Source organism: Taudactylus pleione, unplaced genomic scaffold (genome assembly GCF_031769625.1).
Source record: "Taudactylus pleione unplaced genomic scaffold, aTauple2 ptg000040l, whole genome shotgun sequence".
Lineage (NCBI taxonomy): Eukaryota > Metazoa > Chordata > Amphibia > Anura > Myobatrachidae > Taudactylus > Taudactylus pleione.
In genome coordinates, this window is record NW_028284442.1 from 18794852 (window position 1) to 18812580 (window position 17729).

At 43.1% G+C, this 17729-nt stretch overlaps 1 protein-coding gene across 1 annotated transcript in view; it reads left to right on the forward strand.

The window, feature by feature from the left end:
- Positions 1-17729, forward strand: part of PLXNC1 (plexin C1) — a 171610-nt gene that overhangs the window by 101436 nt on the left and 52445 nt on the right. Inside the window, exons 15-17 of the mRNA XM_088454572.1 lie at positions 941-1046; positions 7353-7454; positions 15484-15590. Coding sequence (XP_088310698.1) covers positions 941-1046; positions 7353-7454; positions 15484-15590 — 315 coding nt within the window. The remainder of the gene's footprint in view (positions 1-940; positions 1047-7352; positions 7455-15483; positions 15591-17729) is intronic.

Genomic DNA, 17729 nt, shown 5'->3' on the forward strand with positions numbered 1-17729 from the left:
CATGTCCATGTATTGGTCAATGCGGCTGAACTCCATCGATCTGAATAGATGTTAACGCATAATTATGTTACACCGTGGGGTTGGGTACGGGATGCTGGTGCTCAGGATCCCGGCTGTCAGGATACCGACACCTGCAGGTAACCCTACCCTTAAATCTAATCCTCCCCGCAGCCTAAACCTAACCCCCCTCCCCAGCGCAGCAGAACCCTAACCTTTCACCTAGTGCCTGACCCGCCCCCCCTTCCCGCATCCTAACCCTAAACCTACCCCTAATGCTGGGTTCCAGACTATAGATAGACAGTAAAAAGGTCGACAATGTCTAGATAAACACCAGATGTTAGACATTCAATAGGTCGACTAGGACAAAAGGTCGACAGGAACATGTCAACACACTAAAGGTTGACATGTAAGAAGGTGGACGTGTATAAATTGTCGACATGTGATTTATTTATTTTTGTTAGGTTTAGGGTTAGGCACTTACCCCGACGGTTAGGATTAGGCACCATGAGGGAGGGTTGGGTACTGAATGGAGGATTAGGGTTAGGCAGCTACCGCAACGGGTTAGGCACCAAGAGGGGGGATTACGCTCCAAGGGGAGGGTTTGGGTGAAAATTAGGGCTAGAAAACAAAACAAAAATCATGTGTCGACCTTTTGACCGTCGACCATTTGTACCCGTCGACCTTCTCACAAGTCGATCTTTAGTGTGTCGACCTTTTGTCCCTGTCGACCTATTGACTGTCTAAAATCTGGTGTCTACCTAGACACTGTCAATCTTTTAACTGTTAGCATTCTGAGCGCTGGCATCCAAACAGCCGGGATATAAACTACATCAGGAAAGCATTGCTAGTTATCTATATAAGGCTACATATCCATTGGATAGTAAAAAATGTCTGAATTATTTTTGTATATTTACATAATACAATTTTTTTACCGTTAAAGGTTATTTTGGGCAAGTTTACAACTACATTGGAAAAGGATTCAGAAATGTCATCCCTGTACTTATACATCCTCCTGGTTATTCCTCTTCTACTAATTGCAGTTATTGGTAAGCCTTGTATGACATCACTCAGATTAATGCATTGTTTATCTAAATTTTACTGACTCATTTTATTGCTGGCAGGATCTATTTAAAAAAATAAATAAATATTCAAGTGTAGGCCGAATACAGTAAGGGCATGTTCACTGATGCAACACGATTAGATATGAACACGTCAGCAGATAAACCTTTTATACCAGTGGTTTTCAAACTTTTTTCTGCTGTGACACATTAAAGAGTGACATTTACATATATGTGACCCAAAATTTTAAAAATATAAAAATAAATATAAATGAACCATTTTGTACCCAAAGCATAGTGCATACCAGGCACCCCTTCCCCTTTTCCTCTTTTCATAAACCATTGTAGTTAACTTACCTTAGGACATACCTGCCTACCCTCCCGGGAACTGCAGGAAGCTCCTGATTTTCAGGTAACCCACCGCACCCCCGGAGTGTAGGTACTATTCCAGCATACTGCCCACTTCCTAGTGTAGTGGGCAGAATGGGGAAAATATTCCAGAGGATCAGCGGGTCCGTGCGTAGGGGGCGGAAACTTATGACTCGATTATATGAGAATTGTGCCATTTGGCCCCACCCCCTAATTAAATATGCAGCGTCAATAGCAAATTCCAATGAGTGGTGGGGCTTAATGATGCAACCTGTCCGCCCCCCGCCCACCACCACCACTGCCCACCTGCTTCTCTTACCCGGGCTTCTCTCGGAAAGGGAATCTCAGAAGTTGGTAAGTATGTCTTTGAACTCCTTTCCTATTCATTTCCTCTTTGTCTCCCACTATACTCTTATACGGATTCAGTATGATTTGCCCGACAGCGGCATCCCGGCAGCACTGAAAATCCAGATCATCCCCAGGTCAGTATTCTCTAACATATTCTACCCCCTAACCCTCCCTTAGGGGTGCCTAACACTAACCTCCCCCCTAAGTGCCTAAACCTACTCCCCCCCCCTTCCCCACCGCCTAAACCTAACCTCCCGGGGAGGTGCCTAACCCTAAGTCCCCCCCTGGGAACCCTAAACCCAACCCTCCCCCCCGCAGCTGTCCGCGCCCGGCGCCCGGCTTACCTTCAATCGGTAAGCCAGGTGTCGGGCTCCCGGCGTAGGGAAAATGACAGGTGTCAGGATTTTGACGCCTGTCATTTAACCCTTCCGAGGATTATACAGTCGGGAAGCCGGCGGTCGGGATTCCGTCCACCGGCTTCCCGACTGTTTCCCTCTTATACCTTCCCAGCTCCTCTCTGTGACAGGTGCCATGATGCTGAGATGGCTGCACTGATATGGCTGTCTGCCTGCTCATGGCTCCTCTCTGGTGCTGCAGGAAGCCAGTGGCCAATGGGACTTTTTTGACAAGCCCGCACAGTATCCGATGGAGCTGATTGGTCAGAGCTCGTCCTGGAGCAGGGAGGAAAGTGGGAAAGCACACCCTTCTTCACTTGCTCTTCTGATTGGCCAGAGGGCATTATGTCAGACCTGGACTTTTTTTTTGTCATCAAACTCTCATTGTGCGTGAACTCTCAACACACTAAGGTGTCACGACACACAGTTTGGGATGAGCTGTTTTAGTCAATATATCTCTTGTGGGTATTATAGGACTGGTGCTATGATGCACAATGATGAGAAAGATTACCTCACTATGATGGTGAATATCTAGTTGCGTCTGATTGGCTGATTGTGTATTGACCTTTCCAGCTGATACAGTAATACAATGCTTAAGTGATAAGCATTGTGGCTGTATTATATGAAGCAAAGGCCGTCTATATATATATATATATATATATATATATATACAGTCATGTGCATAAATATTGGGACATTGACAGAATTTTCATATGTTGGCCTCTATTCACCACCACAATGGCTTTGAAATGAAACAAACAAGATGTGATTTAACTGCAGACTTTCACTGATAGTGACAGCTCTTTGGATCTCATATTGAGAGTCGACAGCAACTGTTTCCAAATGCAAATGTCACACCTAGAATCAACTCCAGACCTTTTACCTGCTTAATTGATAATGAAATAACGAGGGAATAGCCCACACCTGTCCATGAAATAGCTTTTGAGTTGATAGTCCCATTACTTTTGGCCCCTTAAAAAGTGGGAGGCACATATAGAAACCGTTGTAATTCCTACACCGTTCACCTGATTTGGATGTAATTACCCTCAAATTAAATCTGAAAGTCTGCAGTTAAAGCACATCTTGTTTGTTTCAAATGAAATGTGACCCAACGCGTTTCGTCCTTACAAGGACTTCATCAGGGGTACAACTTCAGATTTAAAAGAAGAATACATGGGTGATTAGTAGTGCAAGAAAAATTCAAATTCATCTAAACATAATAGTCAAAATTGTTGATATAAAAATTAAACGTATGCACATAAATTAAATGCAAACATACAAACCACAATTTGTTGAACAATTCCTTATAAATCCAGTTCACAACAGAACAAAAATTATGTTTTTTCAACAGCAACCTGTTTCAATTTCATGAGAATTACCTATCAGTAAGCTTGAACAGGACATTATTGTTAGATCACATACTTAAATTGTATTTACCAACAAGGAAATTCCAATACTATTGATTTAACATCATCTATAATACAAGAGAAATATTTGGTGGGTTTATCATGATAAGGTTGCTTATTAAAATTCCACGGACAAACTCCAATGGATATCAAATAATTCTTAAAATTAATCTTCCACTGTATGTATGAACTACCATCTTCAACCAAATGAATATTTACCACCTCCATAATATATATACACAACTTCAGGTGGCTAATGGACATTTGTAGTTTCAATATACATACATCAAATTTAAAATAGAATACAGGTAATATAGCATACAGGTAATTACAATTGGTCTAATATATTATTTTTATCTATACAAAATGACACTCCATAAATTGAATAGCTGTGGTCTCTATAAGGAATTTAACCATAGTAAAAAATGCCTAATAAACATTGCCTACTATCAGTTAAAGTTGCTTATATATAATATTGACACTCTATAGTTAGAATAACTGTGGTCCCTGCAAAAAAATGTAACTAAAAGAAACCAAAGTTGGTATAACTAGTTACTTACTTGGACAGGAGAAATGCTGGCATGGAGACCTCAGTCACTCCCAGTTCATACTGAACCTCCAGCCTGTGCTATCTTATATTAGCCCCAAGCGATGACCTCACTTCCATTAATTAATAATCAATTAGTTCTAATTAGTTCGTATAGAACCTTCCAAAACTTCCCAAGAATACTTCTTAATTCTTATAACAGTCGCTGATATCTCTGATCTAAATGGGACTAATATAACCCTTTTTATTGTTCATATGATGACTTAAATCAATATTTCCGGGTTCGGGATAGGGCGCCCACAATACTTTCTGCACACCCTCCCGACAAGTCACATGTGCCCCCGTGACGGAGTGTGAACGCGCTTGCGTTCCAACACTCCATAACCTAGGAGACCAGTCAGATATATATATATACTGTGTATATATTTCCATTTGGAATTCTAAGAAGATTCTCATTTGATTGTTGAATGGGAAAACAATGTATTTTTATATTTATATGAAAATTTTGCTTTTTTAGTAATTGTCCAGAATATTTTATATTATATACAAAGACCGTGTGCAGCCACATCTGAAGGAGGCTCCTTATTAATCAATTATTAAACTGGCACATGACACAGAAAATAGCCAATAAAATTAATCTCACCAATATTCCATCACGCATACCACTATAGACCTCACAAGAGGGTAACAGCTTACTGTAATAGAAAATAACCATACATCTCTCTTGAAAAAGAAAACATCCTTTGATGGTTTTTTGTATTGTTAAGTCTGCGTTCCTTTTAGGACACATGATAAGAAAGAACATTAAAAATACTCCCCCACAAGCTAAAGTTCATTTATGTGGGATCAAATTAAACTATAGTTGCATTTCACAATAAAACCCACATTATTTAAATCCCCCTATAGTTAATTTGATCACACATAGAGGTATAAAGGAAAATGATCAAGCTAACTCCTATGAATTTGGGGTATAGCTGTAGCTGGTAAAGAAAATAACAGACTCCTAGAGTGACAAATACATCACATAACACATTTCACTAGAACAATTTATTATTTATCATAAGAATATATACTGTATATACAGTGCATCCGGAAAGTATTCACAGCGCTTCACTTTTTCCACATTTTGTTATCTTACAGCCTTATTCCAAAATGGAATAAATTCATTTTGTCCTCAAAATTCTACACACAATACCCAATAATGACAACATGTAAAAAGTTTTTTTGAGATTTTTGCAAATTTAATAAAAAAAAAAACAATTAAGAAATCACATGTACTTAAGTATTCACAGCCTTTGCTCATTACTTTGTTGATGCACCTTTGGCAGCAATTACAGCCTCAAGACTTTTTGAATATGATGCACACCTATCTTTGGGCAGTTTTGCCCATTCATCTTTGCAGCACCTCTCAAGCTCCATCAGGTAGGATGAGAAGCAGCGATTTTCAGATCTCTACAGAGATGTTCATTCGGATTCAAGTCTTGGCTCTGGCTGGACCACTCTAGGACTTTCACAGAGTTGTCCTGAAGCCACTCCTTTGATATCTGTGCTTAGGGTTGTTGTCCTGTTGAAAGATGAACCGTCGCCCCAGTCTGAGATCAAGAGCGCTCTGGAGCAGGTTTTCATCCAGGATGTCTCTGTACATTGCTGCATTCATCTTTCCCTCTATCCTGACTAGTCTCCCAGTTCCTGCCGCTGAAAAACATCCCCACAGCATGATGCTGCCACCACCATGCTTCACTGGAATGATGGTATTGGACTGGTGATGAGCGGTGCCTGATTTCCTCCAAACATAACACTTGGCATTCACACTAGAGAGTTCAATCTGTGTCTCATCAGACCAGATAATTTTGTTATTCATGGTCTGAGTCCTTCAGGTGCATTTTGGCAAACTCCAGGCGGGTTGCCATGTGCTTTTTACTAAGGAGTGGCTTCCGTTTGGCCACTCTACCATACAGGCCTGATTGGTGGATTGCTGCAGAGATGTTTGTGCTGGAAGGTTCTCCTCTCTCCACAGTGGAATGCTGTAGCTCTGACAGAGTGACCATCGGGTTCTTGGTCACCTACCTGACTACGGCTCTTCTCCCCCGATCGCTCAGTTTAGACGGCCGGCCAACTCTAAGAAGAGTCCTGGTGGTTCCGAACTTCTTCCATTTATGGATGATGGAGGCCACTGTGCTCATTGGGACCTTCAAAACAGCAGATATTTTTCTGTACCCTTCCCCAGATTTGTGCCTCAAGATAATCCTGTCTCGGAGGTCTACAGACAATTTCTTGGACTTCATGCTTGGTTTGTGGTCTGACATGCACTGTCAAGTGTGGGACCTTATATAGACAGGTGTATGCCTTTCAAAATCATGTCCAATCAACTGAATTTACCACAGGTGGACTCCAATTAAGCTGTTGGAACATCTTAAGGATGACCAGTGGAAACAGGATGCACCGAAGCTCAAAATTGAACTCCATGGCACGTTGTCATTATGGGGTATTGTGTGTAGAATTTTGAGGACAAAAATGAATTTCCGGAGGATGCACTGTAATATATATATATATATATATTTATATATATATACATATATATATTATATATTCACTTCTATTCCATATATATATATATATATATATATATATATATATATATATATATATATTTTTGGCTGAAATATTTATAAATTTAAACTTACAGACTTTTAAGGAAAAGTCAGATTTTAAGATGCTTCATTGTACTGTGTAATTGCAGATGTGAAGGGATGTGTGTAATATCAGTCCTTCAATTAAATGGGATTGTGCTTAATGCATGACAACACATACACTCCCTCATGAATAAGGGTGACGAGACACAAATGTGTATGTGGAGTTTTGTGTGTTTTTGCCAAATTATTATACAGCAAATAGAGTTTATGTGTGTGACACTCTGGGGGAGATGTACTAAGCCTTGGACAGAGCTAAAATACCAACCAATCAGCTCGCAACTGTCACTTTACCGACTGTGGGCAGATGTACATAGCTCTGGAAAGTGATAAAGTGGAGAGTGATAAACGACCAGTCACTCAGCTCCTAACTGTCATGTTACAGGCTGTGTTTGAAAAATGACAGTTAGGAGCTGATTGGTTGGTACTTTCAATTTATCTCTCTCCAAGGCTTATAGTACATCTTATGACATAAAATTCATACAGAAAAGTGATCTTTATAACAATAATGTATATTTATTGTCTTGTGTCTTATTTAGCTGCCTGTTTGCTAACCAGATACAAATCCAAACAGCTAAACAACAAACTAAGCAAACAGCTTGAACAGCTGGAGTGTGAAATAAGACAAGAAATACGTGATGGTAAGTGTCACTCAGAAGAGATGTGCTCTAGACAGATACAGAATATTACATTATCTAAACTGTCATTTATACAAGGTGCCTTTATCATCTTACTGGTAATATGTATGATAATATGATAGCACACAATAGGAAATAATACAAATACAATTATAAGGGACATTTACAAATTCAGAGCATAGATTGGTTTTACTTATGAGATGTGCCTCCAGTTATCACAGCAGGATATGATGCTGCAAAATTTAATGAGAAGTCAGTAAAAATGTGAGGGAAATAGCAATGTTGCAAGTCTGAGGAAGGGTGGATTACACATATAACAAGTGATAAAATACAATTCTGTATTATAAGGCACAGAGGTTAACACTTTAGGACATAGGGATCCATTTACTAAGCTGTGTTAGGAGATAAAGAAAACAGTGATAAGGTACCAGCCAATCAGTTCCTAACTGCCATTTTTCAAACACAGCCTGTGAGATGGCAGTTAGGAGCTGATTGGCTGGTACCTTATCACCGTTCACTTTATCTCCTAACACAGCTTAGTAAATAGACCCCTCAGTATCACTGGAGACAATGAGGCCGATTTGTTGTTTCAGACAAATAAGCATTTTTTATGGTGATTCTATTATGGGTGCAGAAGGTTCACTAAAACACGTTCACAGGAAACTACACACAAAACTGCTGATATCCATAGCAAAATGTAGAACTCTTATGTAACATTTTCCTAATCCATGACAGAAAATGTGGTGTCGGTGGAGAATACACAGAGTACAGTGGCTAGCCACATTCAGTACATACCAGGGACAAATGCATGTCTCTCAGACCTCCACATATGCACTCAGACCTTGCCATGTGACATACGTGTGTGTGTGTAAACGTCTATCTAAATATAAATATATATATATTCAGTATGATATGCCGGCTGTCGGGATGCCTCCTGTCACAATACCGTCAGCGGCATCCCGATGTTTGGTATCCCTACAGTGGTCGGGTAAGTATACTTACCCTCACCCACCTAACCCTCCCTTCTGGTAGCCTAACCCTAACCCTCCCTACCCCGCTTCCCAACCCTAACCCTCCCCGTTAGTTCGTGAACCTAAGTTCCCCTCCTTCGTGCCTAAATCTAACTCTCCCCCCTTAGTGTCTAAACCTAACCCCCCCCCAGTGGTGCCTGACCCTAACCCTCCCCCCTAGGGGTGCTTAACCCTACCCTCCCCCCAAAACCTAACGCTAACCCCACTAAGTGCCCTAACGCTCCCTCCCCCCCCCCCCCCCCCACAGCTAAGAGAACAGGCACCCCCGGACTTACTTCGTTCCGGCATCCGTCCGTCTGCTTTCCAATCTCAGGATTAAGATAGGTGTCTGCATTTCGACGCCTATCTTAACTCCCTTGTCGGGATTTCAGCGTTGTTATTTAGACCAGCAGCCGCAGCTGACTATATTAAATTAAATAATTCTGGTGGAATTGATATTAATCACCTAATAGATATCACTAAGATTATTACCAGGGGTGTAACAAGGCATTTGAAGGCTAAATAGCAAAATTTTGTGAGAGCCCCATTTTACCACCCAATGGTAAAAATGTATATAACACATGTAACTTTAACATTGAAGGTGGCCCCCCCTCAGCTCTGGGCCCCATAGCAGCTGCACCGCTTGCACCTATGGTAGTTACACCTATGTTTATTACTGTATAAAACTTATCTTTCCTAATGGTTACTATTGGATACAATTGTTAGAACTTTATATGCCTTCAAATTTCTGATTTTAACCAATCCTTTTGCTTCTGTGGTTTTCAGTTTGCAATTGCATGATATGTAACATTTCGTTTCAGTCACTGGCGTAACTTCATCCCAGGTGCCCGGAGGCAAGATAAATGTTGGTGCCCCCCCCCCAAACTAAAATGTACCACCCCCCAGCACCTATGCCAGCCCCAGCTGCCGCCGTCCCCCTTATGCAGTTCCTTTTATATAATGCCCCCAGTAGTGGTCCGCCTATGTAGTGCTCCCCAGTAATGGTCCCCCTATGCAGTACATCCAGTAGTGAGGCCCCGGTAGTTGCCCCCAGTAGTGAGGCCCCTTGTAGTTGCCCCCAGTAGTGAGCCGCCAGTAGTTGCCCCCAGTAGTGAGGCCCCTCTAGTTGCCCCCAGTAGTGAGGCCCCTGTAGTTGCCTCCAGTAGTGAGGCCCCTGTAGTTACCCCCAGTAGTGAGGCCCCTGTAGTTGCCCCCAGTAGTGAGGCCCCTGTAGTTGCCCCTGTAGTGAGTACCCTGTAGTTGCCCCTGTAGTTGCCCCCAGTAGTGATTCCCCTGTAGTTACCCCCAGTAGTGAGGCCCCTGTAGTTACCCCCAGTAGTGAGCCCCTGTAGCTGCCCCCAGTAGTGAACCCCTGTTGTTGCCCCCAGTAGCAGGCCCCTGTAGTTGCCCCCAGTAGCAGGCCCCTGTAGTTGCCCCCAGTAGCGAGCCCCTGTAGTTGCCCCCAGTAGTAGGCCCCTGTAGTTGCCCCTGTAGTGAGTACCCTGTAGTTGCCCCTGTAGTTGCCCCCAGTAGTGAGTCCCCTGTAGTTACCCCCAGTAGTGAGGCCCCTGTAGTTACCCCCAGTAGTGAGGCCCCTGTAGTTGCCCCCAGTAGTAAGCCCCTGTTGTTGCCCCCAGTAGCAGGCCCCTGTAGTTGCCCCCAGTAGCGAGCCCCTGTAGTTGCCCCCAGTAGCGAGCCCCTGTAGTTGCCCCCAGTAGTAGGCCCCTGTAGTTGACCCCAGTAGCAGGCCCCTGTAGTTGCCCCCAGTAGTGAGCCCCTGTAGTTGCCCCCAGTAGCAGGCCCCTGTAGTTGCCCCCAGTAGTGAGCCCCTGTAGTTGCCCCCAGTAGTGAGCCCCTGTAGTTGCCCCCAGTAGTAGGCCCCTGTAGTTGCCCCCAGTAGCAGGCCCCTGTAGTTGCCCCCAGTAGTGAGCCCCTGTGGTTGCCCCCAGTAGTGAGCCCCTGTAGTTGCCCCCAGTAGTGATGGCCCCCACCGCGCGCACACACACACACAAAAAAAAAAAAAAACACCTTTATCCCCGCTCCAGTGCTGCTGCCGTCCATCCCTGGTGTCTGCTCCTCGGCACTATGGGAGTGACATCATTACGTCACTCCCATAGTGCACTGCGGGACCCGGAAGACGGAGCTCACTCCTGAGCTCCATCCCCGGCGTCCGCTCCTCGGCACTATGGGAGTGACGTTATGACGTCACTCCCATAGTACACTGCGGGACCCGGAAGACGGAGGGAGCTCCGTCCTCCGGCTACCGCCAGCAGGATAGGAGCCGGGCGCCCGCTGGTAACACACTCAGCGGGCGCCCGGCAAATGGAGGGTGCATTGGTGCGACCACAATGGAGCCAGGTGCCCCCTTCAGGGCTGACGCCCGGCGGCAAATGACTCCATTGTCTCCGGGAGTTCCGCCACTGGTTTCAGTGCTATTTTATGTAACACTTAGAAGCAATTTTACTGGGTTAGTGTAACACTTATGCTTACTGCTCATAAAGATTATTGAATGTGTAATTTGAAACACGTGTCATGAAGTCACGTGCGCCAACTCCTAAGGACATAATATTTTTATTGAACAAAGGCTGGGGAAAATGCAGGATTTACTGGGGGGGAGGGTTTTTTATAGATAGATAGATAGATAGATAGATAGATAGATAGATAGATAGATAGATAGATAGATAGATAGAAAAACACAATAAGTGCGCAAAAATTTGTTTCCTTCACCAGTCTTTTTTCTTCTCATGAAACTACATGTTTAAGAAAACAAGTTGTTCTCACCTCTCTTATAATTAGTCTCACAGCCGGTGTGTTTGCACTCAGACCTTCTAGCTTAGGTCGGCATATTCCCCGATTCCACATCTGGTACAACAATTTTCTAAAAATGGATAAGAGACACAGGGTGTGCCCCATAGTGCATCAAATACATTTAAGAAGCAACTATCTGGGCGTCAGATCACCGCAAGTATATCAGCTTGATTAAAATATGCACCAGCATATGCATCATGTACAAACCGGCACTGATGAGGGGAATCGGTCCATGTGGGGGGGGGGTAGTGCGGGCTGTGCAGCAGTGTTAGGAGCGCTAGTCCCAGCAGTCCCCCCCTGATGACGGCCCTGGGCCTGATTCAGCTTTGGGAATAGAGTAAGATATAGCAAGTAACTATGCATCTTGGTAAAGCCATGTTGCACTGCAGGTGGTGCAGATATAATATGTGCAGAGAGAATTAGATTTGGGAGGGGTATGTCCAAGCTGAAATCTAAATTGCAGTATAAAAATAAAGCTGTGCAGTATTTGTGGGCTACATGCAAAAGCAGCCAGTATTTACCCTGCATGTATGTATTTGCACCCCTTGCATTGCAATATGGTTTGTCCAGTTGCACAGTTATTTGCTATATCTTACTCTGGACCTCATTCAGAGCCGCTCGCAAAAAGCGAGCGCTCACTCTGAATGAGGGCGGGCACTTTTTTTTTGAAAAGCCGGCCTCCTGGCCGCTCACTAAGCTGTGGGTGACCACCCACAGTTTTTACGAGTGGCCAGGTGATGGTCGCGATGGTCATGACCATCGAGACCATCGGGCTTGTGACGAAACCCTTGTGGTAGGGTCTCGTCTGCTGCAAGTCCCAGTGAGCTTCCGGCTCTAATAGAGCCGGAAGCTCACTACTGACATCCTTCAGGAACGCCTCCATTTGTCCAGCCAACCCCACCTACAAAACGGGGCGAGCTGTCGATCAACATTGACAGCCGCCCCTTTTGTAGCGAACCCTGGAGCGAGTGAATTTCCCATATATATCTATAATTATTGCCAGACCCAGATTTACATTATTTTGCCTTCAAAGCCCTATTACATTGCCCTTTTATACACTTCTGCCCCATCAGCACAATACTTTATAACCTATTACCACATCCATCTGTGTGAAATAAATGTATTCTACCAGTAATACTCTGTGGGTAGAAAGGTTTCCTGACACAGCTTTGGCAGAAGATAAACAAAAGGACTGTATAGGAGTGGAGTGAGTTAAACCTCATATGCTGGGGGCAGACCTGTGTGAGGAATCATGTGATAATAAGGGTCCTATGGGTTTTAGGGTCGGAGGTATTAGCAGGGATATTAGAGTTTGTTGGAGGCGGAGTCAGCTTCTTTTGTTCCTGTTTTCCCACACTCCCACTCCCTAAATTTTACTTTCTTTGCTCTCTTTGGTTTGGGTTTGGTGATTTCTTCGTTGGCTATTTTAGGCGGGAAAGAACGGCAGGTTACCTATTAGCGCTATGAATATTGGTTTACTCTTTGTTTTCGCTCACCTTCGTTGACTGTTTATGTCTGCTGGACCACCCTGCCGGGGGCAGCATCATCACCTGATCGGGTGGGTAGTCAAGGTAGAAGGCTTGAGTGTATGTGTTGTGGTCAGAGGCCCTCATTCAGAGCCGTTCGCTATTTGCTGTCGTTCGTTCAAAAACAAGGGGTGGCTATTCAAATGATCCGTTCGCAAATTGCAGTCTGTTCACACCTCTAAGTCTGAACGAGCGAGCAAAACATACGCTCGTTTATTTGTTAAAAACGCCCCCTGGCCGCTCGCACCATACGTCATGTCCGCTATTTATTAGATTAATCGAGTACATCGACCAGCGTATGAACTGCTCGCTATTCTTGTGGTTGGTGTTTGCTACCACAAATTTGTGAGCAGTTCTGGCTATAAAATAACCCAGTGACGTGGTCAATGACGCTGCTGTATTAATTATGCACACCCATAATACGCCCGTTTTGACCTTTAAGCACGCCTGCGTTCGGATCTCCACTCCCCATTTTCAAGCACCTTCCCCTGTTACCACCCACATACGCCTCATTCTGTCACTCAAAATAGCAGGCACTCGCTATATAGCGTACAAACGATTTTTGGCCGCACTGACTGGTTCGCGCATGCGTACTAAAAACCGTACGCATGCGCAGATGTGCAAACATCGCTCGGAACGAGCGTACTGCCGCTAACGAGTGGCTCTGAATGAGGGCCAGAGTGTTTAGAGTGTTGGGCTTGGCTGTTGTTAGCCTTTCTTTGCCACTATATTTAAATTAATTTCATTAATTTTAGTAACTAATTTCATTCATCTGTTATTTAAATAAAATAGCTAACAAATTCTGCCAAATACATGTCTCCGTGTCTTTATTTTAATTGAGTATATTTTATTATCGCTGATTCACAACCTCAGACGATAGGAGGTTTAGTACTGCAAGAAAGTAAATACTGTATAAATATATTAATTTGTAACCCACTAACATTGAAAATAAACTGCCTACAGTTGTATCTGCCTAGGTGTGGCCAGTGTGTAATTTCCAGAAATTGTGACCTGCTTATTGAACCAAATTATTTCTACATTACCAAGAATAATAGAAAATGATAGTGAACTAGAATGGGTTTGTAAATAATAGACCAAATATTTGTTTTAATTATATATCTTATTGTTACCATACTCTTTTACATCAAAAAGGAGCTGTCATTAAACTGTGCATACATGTATGCATATCATTACTGACAAATAAGATGGCTGCAGTTAGGGAGGCCAATCCCAGGCTGTTTTTTCAATCCCGGGATTCCTCGGATTGAATTTGAGGTGGCACTGGCAGGCAGCAGCAGGACTCTGTAGCTGCAATGTAACCTCCTCCTGTCCCTCAGTCCTTATCTCTCTCCCCCCCTCTGTCCTTATGAGTACAGTATGTCCTTGAAAATAAGGGTCACATGTGACCTATACTATATAACACTTGTATAAGAAATACCAGTTCGCACTTTATTAACAGCTGTCCCTCTGCTAATGTTTCTTCTTCTGATGCACACCATAAATACCTGACACTAGGCATAAATAGCCCACTTGAGCAAGCACAGCCAACGCATGTCATGTATGTATCGGCCTCCGCTTGTGTGATCCAACTCCTCTCTCCTGGGCTGGCTCCTGCTGTGGCTGTAGGGTAAGGTATATTTCCCGTTCTGTTTTTGTATCTGGAAGTGATGTGCAGTGAGGGCAGAACTGCGGTCCCCTGCCCACACAGTCCACTAAAAAATGAAACTTGACTGCTCAAAACGCTTTGGGCATGGTGGCTCGTTTTGCTCGCCACAAGGTTATATTCCCCTTCTATGCCACGTGGATAGTAGGGAATGAAGTTTGACAGTAACTGATGATGTCAAGGTACAGAAACTGAAGGGGATTTAGCTGTAACTGTGGCTGTAATGATACACGCGGCCTCCCCAACAAGCAGCAGACAGTCCTCTGCTTAAGCGTGATACGGGCGTGCGGGTGCATCTGGCGTTGGGCTGCGCAGCGTGACCTCTGACATCACGTCAAGTTGCGCACAGCTAGCCGGGCAGTGTCAGAGCCATCTGCTGCAAGTGCTCTGCGCTGCCCGGCTGAGCACTTAGACCAGAGGTTCCCAACCACGGTCCTCAAGGCACACTAACAGTCCAGGTTTTAAGGCTAGCCATAGCTGGGCACAGGTGACTTAATTAGTACCTCAGTTATTTTCATTTAACCATCTGTGCTTAAGCATGGACTTAACCATCTGTGCTTAACCAGGACTGTTAAGCCTGCCACACACTAGACCAACTTACATCCAACCAGCCAACTTGTTGATTGGTTGGAGTAAATGATGATCAGCAATTTGCTCCTAAATGCCAGAAAACAGATGATAATGGTCGTCAGACATGTTTGTTAAATGTTTGATCCAAACTATTTGTTCAAACAACAGTTTTTGTCCATTTTCCAGCATTTAGAAGCAAATTGCTGATTGTCATTTGCTTCCATACCTTACCAGATTTTCATTCCAACCGATCAACTAGTTGGCTGGTTGGACAGATAATCTTTAGATGTGTGGCCAGCTTTAGTGTGCCTTGAGGTCCAAGGTTGGGAGTAACTGACTTAGACCAAAATCCCGGGATCCCGCTAGGATTGGCCACCCTAGCTGCAATACAATATATGCTAGGTCTGCCTCAGTTTGGTAATGCTTTCATCGTTAACACTATTTCTTGTTTGTAGGTTTTGCTGAATTTCAAATAGACAAAGAAGTTGTGACACTGGATACAATAGGAGCTATTCCATTCTATGACTACAAACATTTTGCATTAAATACTTTATTTCCAGAGGTAAATCTTTATATTATTATTTCAGCTTGCTAATGATGTCAAATAAGTAATGAATTAATCAAGATGACAGTGAGTACTATTGGAAGTATGAAGGCAACATCACATGATGTTGGTATTATGTAAGCAATAATGGGGTAATAAACATGCTGTGCACATGTGATGATACAGAAGACAAGGAGCAAAGCTATAGAGTGACATGGGAGATGTGAGAGGAATGGAAAAGGTTTGTACGCACAATAAGCATACTGCGTCCTCCTCATTACACCTTGAGGTAAATTTACTAAAGTGAAGGCTTTTAGAAGTGTAGATGTTGCCTATAGCAACCAACCAGATTCTAGCTATTATCTTCTAGATGTAAGGTGCTAGTTAAATGTTAAGTATAATCTAATTGGTTATTATGATCTAGCAAATCAGACCGTGTGTATGCACCATATGAATGACATGTAACTTTGCACTGTAATGTGCATATGTTCTGGCCTGGGCCCTGCTACTTCAATGAAGTTTGAACTCTTGGTAAGTACGGAAACTTGGTTTCATTGTAAACCGGATAGAAGCACTATGTATTGCTTTGTTCATTTTGCATTGTAAATGTTGGCAAATAATGGACTAGCAAGGTTTGAGCTAACGTACAGAGGACTAAAGCTGGAATCACAGGAACAGACTGGAAGAGCCAAAAAGTAACTAGAGACATTACGACACAAAGGAAGAGAAGAGGTTCTGGCAATAATTTCCACAACTAGGAGATTTATATAAGGCACCTAATTCTCAGAGTTCCTGGGATTGTTTAGAACCGATCACATGACCAGAGTTGCTAAAAGTGGATTGGCCAGTGACTCCCTGGAAGAGAAACCAAGATAATGGCCCACATATATCATATTGCGGTCCGCTAGACTTACAGAGAAGAGGCAGCACCTGAGCAGAAGATCAAGGAAGACTACCTGCCACCCGACCCATTGAGCTACACTTGTGGTCTGCCGTGTCAAAGCACCTCTGCCCGCGCTCTTTCTTCAGGAGCATAACCTTTCCAATTTATACGGTTTTGAAGCTTCCAGTGAGAGTTGAGAATTCAGTATTTATTTAACCTTGAATTCCTCTGCATGCTAAGTTTGGTTTCTGTAGAACCTCAGTTTGTAGTGTAGAGCTGGTTAATGATTGTGGTTTGAGGAGAGAAATATGAAAGGAATTAGGGATCCATAGATAGGGAAGCAAACAAAGTTTATAGGACTCTGTGGTAATGACTTGCAGAGTGCTTTAGGGTCCAATATAGCAAATATCATTGGATTTACTTATAGCCTAAAGTTGAGAGTAGAGCCACATTTTATCTAAAGGTCTCAAGATGCTCTCCAATTCTTATTTGCATAGAATTTGTTTTTAATATTATTTCTGACTTCCTGCCAGATTTTTGCAGTGCCAGAGTAAAATATCAACGTCCGGTACAGCAGGCAGAGAGGATGGCAGAGGAACACAAGGATGACGACCATAAACAATGTAGAATGAAGTGTATGCAGAGGATTAGAGGAAATTATTGTTATGAGCAAATGCTGACCAATTCTTCTGTGAATATGAAATATACATTTAAAGAACGTTTCCAGATTTTGATTTTTTGTTCAGTCTGGCAGTTAGATTGTTAGTGGTGTGCAGCGAAGAAATTGAGCAGAATAACAAGAGCTTTAGATTAAAAAAAACTGAACTTCTGGGCAACCATGGAGGCAGAAGGTCTCATTGATGAGTTAGGCCTTTGAGAGGGATAAAGTGAGCCATCTTGGAGAAACAATCCACCACCACCCAGATGCAGAGTCGTATCTATAATGAGTGCATGATATGCTGTGCACACGGTCCCCATTATAGTTTTTATACTTACCTATTCATTGTCTCCAGAGTGCTGCTCTGCAAAGCCGGGCCACCACAGGAAAAAAAACACACACATAGACCTCAACAGGTAAAAAAAAAATACACACACATACAGTAGGCCTCCACAGAAAAAAACACACATTGGCCCTCACAGAAAAAAATGTCCCCCACAGGAAAAAAATAATAAACATTGGACCCCAAAGGAAAAAATATATAAAACTCATTGACCCCCACAGGAAATAAATAATACACATTGGCCCCCACATGACAAAAGCATGGTCCCACATA